The 10,457-nt window shown below is 46.7% G+C and overlaps 1 protein-coding gene across 1 annotated transcript in view; it reads right to left on the reverse strand.

Annotated features, from left to right (window-relative positions):
• Nucleotides 1-9,526, reverse strand: part of ANK2 (ankyrin 2) — a 701,030-nt gene extending 691,504 nt beyond the window's left edge. The window contains exon 1 of the mRNA XM_073640230.1: nt 9,033-9,526. Within this exon, the coding sequence (XP_073496331.1) occupies nt 9,033-9,107 (75 nt within the window). The 5' untranslated portion in view covers nt 9,108-9,526. The remainder of the gene's footprint in view (nt 1-9,032) is intronic.
• Nucleotides 9,527-10,457: the final 931 nt, after the last annotated feature.

Raw genomic sequence — 10,457 nt, forward strand, 5'->3', positions numbered from 1 at the left:
TGAGGCCCAAGATAAGGGACATACATACCAGGATGGGGAACATATACTGTATACTAGGACATATATACCAGGATGGGGAACATATACTGTATACTAGGACATATATACCAGGATGGGGAACATATACTGTATACTAGGACATATATACCAGGAAGCAGCCCAGGATAGGGGACATTACTAAATAATGGGGAAGGGGGGGCAACCAGTATGTTCTTATAGGATTTAGAATGCTACAAGGGCCCATACATATGATCAACAGGCGGGGAGGGGTAGAGGCAGGTCCAAATCTTGCACCAGGGCCCATCAATTGTGCCACTGGAAGGATCTCAATACGGTTGTACCAATTCGGTGACCAGAGTGGTGCGTCATTGGATATTTCTCTGATAACGTGTCATTCTAGTCAACTTACCAATCCAGCTAATTACAGAAAGTCCTGTCACAAGAAGAACAATGATCTTCATCAATGTTCCCGTGTTGCATTTATAATTAGGCCTGAAAACCCCTTAAATTTGAAAAGTACATGGAAGGTACTCTCATATGCCGCAACTGAAAGTTCTTCTTTAAAACAGCTCATGGTGGCACTTTCTGCTTCGGTTGCTTGAAGAAATAACCGTGTGGAAATTCCTGCATACTTATTTCTTTAGAAACCAGAACTGCAAAAAGTAAATGCTGTTTTGGAGAATGGATGATCAATAGAGTGAGGAGCATTTCCTTGCCCCCAATAAACCTAGGACAAAGCCCAGCCAGGCATCCAGCAGATACACTTTTAAACTTGACAAAAGGAAAGACAGACAGATATATGAATGGAGTCTCTTTACTTCAGCCACACAGAACTTCATGCTCGCTACAATAGTTACTTGTTTTAGCTCCACTCCTACAGAGAAATTACGCTGTTGAGCCAGCACATCACAGCACATCACACCACATCTTAACTGTCCAAAGTCAGCTATCAGAAACTTTTACTTAAAGGGGTTGTCTGCTGAAAACAACTTATCACTTATCCACAGGATAGATTATAACTTGTTCATCGGTGGTGGTCCGAGCGCAGGGACCCGCACCACTCGGCAGAACAGGAAACTTTTATCCCTGTTTGAATAGAGTAGTAGTGCACATGCTCAATTGCTGCTCCATTCATTCCCTATGGGGCTGCGGAGCAATGCAATCAGTTTTTCCTGTCAGTCCCACAGGGAATGAATGGTCCGGCATCTGACTTGCTGCACCATTTTGTAGCGGGGATAAAAATTCTCAGTTTAAGATAAAAATTCCCCCATCTGCCGATTGGTGCTGGTCCCAGTGGTCAGATACACACCGATCAGCAAGTTATCACCTATCCTGTGAATAGGAGATAAATTGGACAACCCCTTCAGAGCAGTGTTGTCTCACTTGCAATCTTCAGGAGAGCACCACGACTCTGTCTCCAAGCTTCCTGATTGCCGATGGTATGACTGACCCTCCAGCCAGGACCGTGAGCTATTTGGTGCTGGCCAGTTTCCTAGGCAAAGAGCACAAGCTTAGAAAGCTGTTCGCTATTCAGCTTGCGAGGGCTGCTGTTTTACACTTATGCACAGAGCTGCCACTAGGAATTTCGGGGTCCCATACTGTTAAAATTTTTGGGCCCCCTTGAGACTCCGCCCAGGCTCCACCCCCAACTCCGCAGCCACAAATAGCCCCCTCACATGGCCAGAAACGGCCCCATCACAGGGCCAGAAACAGCCCCATCACAGGGCCAGAAACAGCCCCATCACAGGGCCAGAAATAGCCCCCTCACAGGGCCAGAAATAGCCCCCTCACAGCGCCAGAAACAGCCCCCTCACAGCGCCAGAAACAGCCCCATCATAGGGCCAGAAATAGCCCCCTCACAGGGCCAGAAATAGCTCCCTCACAGGGCCAAAAAAAAAACAGCAGCCTCCATCAGTCCTCATACACTGCTCACTGTTGCCGCTGTGGCCTCCTCACTGACACACACACACACTGCACTGACACACACACACTGCACAGACACGCACTGACACACACACATACACAGACACTGACACACACAGACAGACACTGACACACACGTACACTGACACAGACACTGACACACAGTCTGCCTATGTGGTGCCCCTGCGGGTCCAGTTGACGCAGAGGTACTGCATCTCAGCCAGAGGTGTGGTACCCCACTCTCAGGTAAGGAGGGAGCACTACCCGGGACCCAACCACTCACATCCCACACTACACCACTTCATAAGGGAAGGTCCAGATAGCTACTAAGGGAGAGCACAGGCCTTGTCCCTGTTAGGCAGGTGGAACTAAGTAGAGGAGGTGGGTGGAGGAAGTAGTTTAGGGGAGCACTGAAAGAAGAGTATAAAAGGAAGGGTAGAAACATCTAGAAGGGTTGGTTGTTCAGAGGACCTTGAGGAGTAAGGTCTTGACGGCGAGGGGGCCCAGTGGAAGGGGCCCAGTGGGAGAGTGAGGAGAGGAGACAGGAGCAGTGAGAAAGGCTCCAGAGAGAGAAAGGATCCTAGGGGCATGGAGAGTGCGGAGGCCACCCGTGCGCCCGAGTTCACGCTGACCGTGGAGGGATCAGGCCGCAGTAGGGGACCGGCCCCAGACTAGTGGAGTACTTTAAGGCTCAGCTAGCAAACTGGAGGTTGCGGTATCTTCATGTGCCGTAGCCAAAATCCACACACAATCGCTGAAAAGGTGGTCATATAGGACAAAGGGGACAGAGAGGATGTCGCCCGACAAGGCCCGCGGCCACTGGCTTGGGACACTGTGTGTGAGGCGCAGGGCAGGAGGGCGAGAGCCAGCGCAGAGAGAGACGACCTGGAAAGGTACACAAGAAGGGGGTCCCGTTCAAGTGCACCCAAGTTATCTGAGAGTTGGCTGGATCACTTCCCCGGGGGACACAGGATGACGTGAGCGGTTATAACCGGCTGCAGCGGTAACCTGGAACTTCCTAAGAACTGTGAGTAAAGCCTGAAGACTGCACCCCACTGTGTCCTTGATTTATTGCTGCGTCACCGGCCCTGCACTACACTGTCCCTGCCAACAACATCTACCTCATCAAGTCCTATATACTGCCCTGGGGCTTAGCTCTGCCCGTGGAGAGCTGCACTATCTCTGCTGCGTCACCATCAGCCCCAGTGGATCTGCACCGCAGTGGCGGCCCCCTATAGCCGCATACCACGGGTGGCGTCACGAATCTTTATTCCCCAACTGACTTTTCTTGTTGACCACCCTGGGCCACGGGCCGGGTCACTGCCACCGTGACTACTACCGAGTACCCCATGGCCCCAGGGGGGCGCGTCACCTACCTCCTCCTGCCGCCACTGCTGCTGAAGTCTGCCTGCCTGTCCTGTGTCTTAATGCACATGTGGCATGCTGCTGCTCTGCTCCAAAATGAAAGTGAGTGCGTAGCGTGTCACATGACTTGCGTCAGGACCATGATGCACCCGGCGGCGGTTTAAAGGTATAGCACTCATTTCCGGCCGCCAGGTGCATTAAGGTCTGAACTGTTGCCCCCTGACTCCCTGTGAGTAGAGGCAAAGAGAGGGACGGGCCCCCCCTTTTTGCTTCTGTTCACCAGGCCCCATACAGTAGTAAGGGCAGCAATGCCCTGATGGCGGCCCTGATTATGCATATTTACGGTAACATAAGAGTATTTGTCATCTGTATTTCACCGGGTTTATATTTATTGAAATAATGTAAACCAACAGCACTGTTCCCATCTAGATTTTTTCAAGTCCATTATTCAAAAACATTGCCTGTGCTATTTTGATCCATTTCTCTGATGGAATACGTCCATCAAAGTCTATACTTCTCATTTGGATAGGGAATAATTTGTGATTTTGGGAAAACATCTTTAAAGGGGATCTCCATTACTGGAATTCCAGATCTTAATTAAAATAAAAAACGTGTATACTCACCTACTGTAGAGGCAAGATTCCAAAGATGTTGGAGTCACTGTTACAAAAGAGTGATGTGACTTGCTTGGCTGCAGCCAATGAGCGGCTTCTCGTCAGCTGCAGCATTTATGGTTGTCCCCCCTGACGGAATATTAATGAGATGACCTAAAGAGCAACTGCTCTTTGGTTGCAACTTGCACTTGACACAAAAAGTCACGTCAGGAACAGCTGCGCCAATATCGCTGGAACAGCACTGCTGCAGGAGGCGAGTATCGATTTTTTTTATTTTAATTAGGATCCAGAATTGATTAGGCTGGGGTTGTCCGATAGTGGACATCCTGGAACTGTATGACGGACTTTAAAAAAAAAAATGCTCAAGGGGGACAACAGGAACAAAATAAGAGCAATAGCTAGCCACTTTGGAAATGGTGACAAATCCTCTTTCACTCTATGCAGAAGACTTGGAGTTCTGCATCGGAAGAACAAAGCTTTAACCATTATTAGGATATATTCTAAAGTATTTTATTATAAAATGGATACAATATAATATGTTATATGGCATCTATTAACATACAGATGAAGAATATACGATTGGGTAAAGTTATAGTAAAGGACAATTGTTTACTACTTTTTCTTCTTTTTTTACTCACTCACAGCTGTAGACATCACGGAGGGAGCTGTGCACCAGTACATTTGTATTCCGCACACAGTCGCGCCTACTTGTCAGACACTGCCTCCTTTCCTCGCACTGCTGTATGTGCATGTGACTCTACAGCCGTCTATCTTGGCACTCATACTGGCAGAATTGTTACAACCTGTACATTACATTGCAAAATCCATATATCAGCACAAAAGTCACGAGTATGATTTGCAATTTGCTTTCTTTCCCTCTCTTATATAAGCATATATGTAGACACCAGACAAATACAAAGAATAGTGTGCACGCCTAAAATACCAAAAAAGAATGATTTTATTAAGTATGAGAAATGTCACAATAAAGACAATTAAAAACTACACATGATCTGTCCTACCAGTCACATCACAATATAATGGACTGGGACTACATCGTGAAAATCCGAAAAGGGATAGCTCACGATAAGAGCATATAACAAAGACTTACCTATATATTGAGCAAATAGACTTGAAACAAAGACAATAAAACATGACAAATGGATGTGATGTCAGGCTCATAAGTAAGAAGATGTAAGTTACCAGAAAGAACAATAATAATTGTGGTTTCCAAGCTAGGAAAAAGGAGTAAACAAACACAAAAGTAAGTCTCGATATGTCAGTATGACGCCATGAAGCAGGTCTACATGCTCAATAACTACCTTGCCATTCTTTTATTTTAAGGGGGTTGTCTAGTGAAAAGAAATTATCACCTATCCAACAGATAAGAGATGTCTTATACATCAGTGGGGTACTATTGCTTGTACCCCCATCAATCGGCAGTACAAGACACTTGTATCCCCCATTAGAGTAGAGGAGCAGCGCACAAGCCCAACCACTGCCCCATTCATTCCCTATGGGGACTGCAGGAAAAAGCCAAGCGTGGCGATCAGCAATTCCATAGACATTAATGGAGCAGTGGTTGAGTATGAGCAGTTACGCATTGCAGCTCCATTCTAACTGGAATAAAAGTGCCCTGTTCTGCTGGTCGGTTGTCACCAGACAACCCCTTTAACCTTTTTCGGCATTATGCACCTTTCCAAGCCTGGTATCATGCCCACCTGGTTATCCTACTGATAAAGATTGCCATCTTAGTACACGGCCTGGCTATGGCAATAATTGTGCAGTGATTGGCTAAAAATGTGTGAGGTGTCATTTTTTTTTACTTATTCAGATGTGCACAAAAACATGGCCTGTTTAGTTTTTGTGATTGTCTGAAAAAGACAAACACTAATCTGGATGGTGGCCAGATAGTGCTCACAGCACTGTGCATAGGCAGAAAATTGCCAAGCAGTAAAGGGGATGAGGTGAGGCCACGGCCCCACTATCAGTATTTGGTCAGTATTTTTTCTCAGGAGTGGGAGCCAAAACCAGGTGAGGAACAACCAGAGAAAAGGTATAATAGAAACAAGTCACCAATTCTGCATTTATCACCCACTCCTGGCTTCGGCTCCCCCTCCTTAGAAAAAATACTGACCGAATACTGACCAAATACTGATAGTGGGGCCATGGCCTTATCCCGTCCCCTTCACTGCTTGGCAGTTTTCTGCCTATGCACAGTGTACACAGAAAGCTGCCAATCAGTGGTGTGAGGGGTTATACAAAGCAAAGCATTCAGAGAACTGATAGACCTGCAGAAGATATAACAGAGATTTTATCAAACCTACAGCAAGAAATTCAGTAAAGGTATGTTCACAGCTTAAGGGGTTGTCCGGTCCAAATCGATAAGTCTGCAATCACTCTGTGTGATTACAGACTTATGAATCCCCCCAGTATATGCACCGTGCTCTGCGGGGATTCGCCGGTTTCTGACCCAGGACCGGAGGGTATGTATGAGTTATACATACTCCCGGCCAGAGCCTGTCCAGTGGACGCAGCCTCGTCCATACACTTGTATTGATCGAGGCCACAGCCCGTCTAGTGACACGGCAGGCAAGTGAGCATGGCCGACTAGAGGGCGCAGCCTCGCTCCATACGAGTGTATGGAGATAGAGGCCGTGCCCACTGGTCTGGCTCAGAAACCGGCGAATCCTCGCAGTGTACTGTGCCTGCGCTGGGGGGGATTCATAAGTCTGCAGTCACACAGAGTGACTGCAGACTTATCGATTTGGATCAGACAGCCCCTTTAAATAGAATGTCCACTAAAAAATATCTTCAGTTGTGTTTATCGGGGCTTTAACATTCCCCACATTAAAAAAGAGCAGCAGGCTCTAAATGTAAAAAAAATCAAAATCACCTTACGATCCACCAATGCTTCTCTTCTAAGGCCGCTTGGGTCCATGCTACATCTCTGTGCTCCATCCTCTTCTGGCAAAGATGGGCATGCGACCACTGCAGACAATCCATGACTGTAGCAATGACCAATGTGTCACCGCTGTGTGCAGTGATTGGCTCCAGTGGTCACATATCTACATATCTATATGACTGTAGCTGGTATCACTGTTTGGGCTATAGGGACATGTGGCAGCTGCAGCCAATCACCAGTTGTAGCAGTGACGATAGTAGTCCAATGCTGGTCCTAACCGGCAGAGAAAGCACTGAAACTAGTTGGGAAGAATTAAAGGAGAGCTGGTGGACTGGTAAGGTCAGTATGATTTTTTTTCATAGAATCTACTGCATTTTTTTTATAGAATTCCAGAGTAAAAATCCCCTTTAAGAAACATGCCTTGATCTGAAGATATCAGTGCCAGTCCTGGTCCCTGGCACCTTACTTCTGACTGTGCTGGCCTATCTGAGGGCAGCATAAAGTAGTGACAGCCAGTCTCATTATATCAGTTATTGGGTTACTTTCTGGTTTTCGTGCAGTTTTGCTAAAATAAACCTTTATGAGGCGAAGAGCCACAGACACACTGGAGTTCTCACCATTATAAGCAGATGCTGTGGAACTCCAAAGACCTACTGATTGTGAGCCCCAATGGGAACAGTGATGATAATGTCTGTAAAGTGCTGTGGAGTTAATGGCGCTATATAAGTGAGTAAAATAAATAAATATATTCATGAGCGACCGGCTCCTCCGCCCACCCGCAGCTGATTGACAGATTCCCCTTATACAAAGATAAGGTATAGAGAACACCCAGTTGTTGGGAGGGTCACTGTCGCCCCTTGCTGCACCAAATAAAGTGTGATAGATGATGATACATAGAGCTTCTGTTATCAGGACGTAAAGTATTAATACAGATTATTGGCAAGGCTGTGTTTTTTGTTGCTATGGCTAAACTAGAGAATAGTGTCTCGCTATACAAGCACTATGTTGTAATATGACATCATAATATATGGGGATGACATCATCACAATTCTATGGTGGGTTACGGTACAGCTTCAACCCAGGAGTTTCAAGAGTGACAAACAAAGTCCAGAGACTACAGGGGTCCACCCTGGCAACCACTGTACGAGCTCAATAAGCCCCTCAGAATACAGAACAGAGATCAAGGCTGAATAATCTCAGTCCGACCACAGCATGAGATGCTCTGTCATGGCTGGTGACATCACCTGCAGCTTTTCAGAACGGCTGGGATATAAAAGCCAAGCCTAAACGTCAGCATCTTACAGCAAATTCACTAGTAGTCAGTCGGGTAACTGTGCCCCGGGTAAAGGTTGGCATAGTATGCATTGATGAGCGCCAGGACATCCAGACCACTCACATCATATTCTGTACTGCATATTAGCAGGGATGATGGGTGTGGTATATTGATTTATAGACATTATTTCCTTCAGGACACTGCAGTGCTTGTTTTCCAACACAAATATATAAATATTTATATATATATATTTATAAATAAATATATATATATATATATATATAAATAAATATATAGTGCATATATATACCTATATCATACATATATATATATATATATATATATATATATATATATACATACCTATATATTATATATATATATTTATATATATGATGGAAGTTTCTACAATCACCTAGAGCGCCAGTGTGGGCACCTGAGTGAATACTACAGCGCCAGGTGGCAATAATCTCATATTCCTATTACCTGTTGAGTGACCATTATGATATAGATTTTAGCCATTTTTTACGGCACACACATTGTACATTATAAGATGGCATAGGTATACGTGTACATATTGCCACCATATAACAGCATGTTTTTGTATTTCTGCTAATAGCGCCACGGTACTGTGATATCTGATAGGCGTGGCACAGCGACATTTATCAGAAGCCAGTATTGTACATGGCACATACGTGTGCGGGCGCTGCAGCGTGTGTCATGTAACATCCCAGGGCCATCAGGAAGAAAACATTAGCAGCCAGCTGTGGTCCACGCTTGCCTGCACCATACATACATGTGACTGGGCATTGGGGTGATCCTGGGAGTGCCCAGGGGAAGGAAAGTCAGTGCCCTTGTCTAGGTGGGGACAAGTGAGGGGTGGTGGCTCCATACAGATGCCACAGGGCACAGCACGTTGTGGCTACAGGCATGGCATACAGAGATAGGCACCCACCTGGCGGATCCTGGGTGGCATGGGGGGAGACACACCACCCCCTGGTGTAGAGGCGGCAGAGGTGGGAGAGGCCATGTCCCTGCAGCCTGCCTCCTTCTCCAGCAGTCCCGTCTGTGTCACGCTTTAGGCTGAGAATCCCGTCAGACAGCTTCCTCCTAGGCATGTAGTATGGGCAGGAGCCGGGCAGGGTGGCAGCGGTGCCTACTGCAGTGTGGGCAGCAATGACCTTCCCGTCTCCGTCCAGCAGTGCTGTGCTGAGCAGCGCCCGGCAGTCTGCAGTGTACGGGAGACGCTGGGGAGAGTGCTGCTCCTGCCGCTGCTGCTGCTGCTGCTCCTACTGCTGCTGCTGGGATGATTACAGCAGGAGAACTGACGGGAGCTGGAGGCTGGGCTGCTGATGAGCTCACCCACAGCCCTCTTACACTGGCATGGATGCCAACGTGCAGATAGCAGAATGGAAACCTGCTACACCACCATGAGCAGAACAGTCAATGGTTGTCTGCAGAGGATTCCTGCTTCCATCCCAGTAGATGGTGCTGCAGCATTAGACATAAAGGGGTACTCCAAGCTTACTCCAGTTTATATAACTAGGAGTTGGGAACCCCACCAGTCCACTGGATCAATGGGTCTGGGCACCAGTAATGACAGGAGCCTGAGGTGCACCAAGCCTTGGTCCTGGATTAGACAGGGCAACCTTCAACTTTAGGAATTCACCTGGGAGCCCCCCACTAAGCGCCCAGTTCTGCTAGCTAGAAGTGTCAGGCAGGACCAGTAGTGTCACATGCAGGGTGGCACATATCCTAATCCTGACTAAAGTTTGGGCATTATGTCTTTGAGTCAACATTGTCTTTGCACAGGAGTAAAAATGGTTCTAAGACAGGGGTGGGGAACCTGTTTTCTGCCGGCGTGGGGAGGGGGGGCATTTGGATAGTTATATCATCCTTCAGAGGCCATAAAAAATTATCAATTTGAAATTTACTCTGCTATATTTGGTCAAACAACTCACCCCTATAGTGTTGGCAGAACTGCTTCTTTTTAGTGCGACTGTGATGTTAGGTGGTATTGATGATGTTACTACTCGCAACTGCTTGTCCAGGTTTGTGATGGTCTGGAGTCAACTGTTTGTGATGAATTTTGAAAGGAACTCGCATCAGTAAGTTCTGAACTCAGAAGACGCTGGGGGCATAGACATCACAGGAGGCACTGGGGGCATAGACACCATGATACACGCTGGGGCATATACAGTGCCTACAAGTAGTATTCAACCCCCTGCAGATTTAGCTGGTTTGATAAGATGCAAATAAGTTAGAGCCTTCAAACTGCAAACGAGAGTAGGTTTTATGAACAGAAGCATAAATCTTACAAACCAAAAAGTTATGTTGCTCAGTTGAATTTTATTAAATTTTAAACATAAAAGTGTGGGTC

The sequence above is a fragment of the Phyllobates terribilis genome, unplaced genomic scaffold, assembly GCF_046119375.1.
Source record: "Phyllobates terribilis strain yellow unplaced genomic scaffold, ASM4611937v1 Scaffold_1__5_contigs__length_1240528914, whole genome shotgun sequence".
Lineage (NCBI taxonomy): Eukaryota > Metazoa > Chordata > Amphibia > Anura > Dendrobatidae > Phyllobates > Phyllobates terribilis.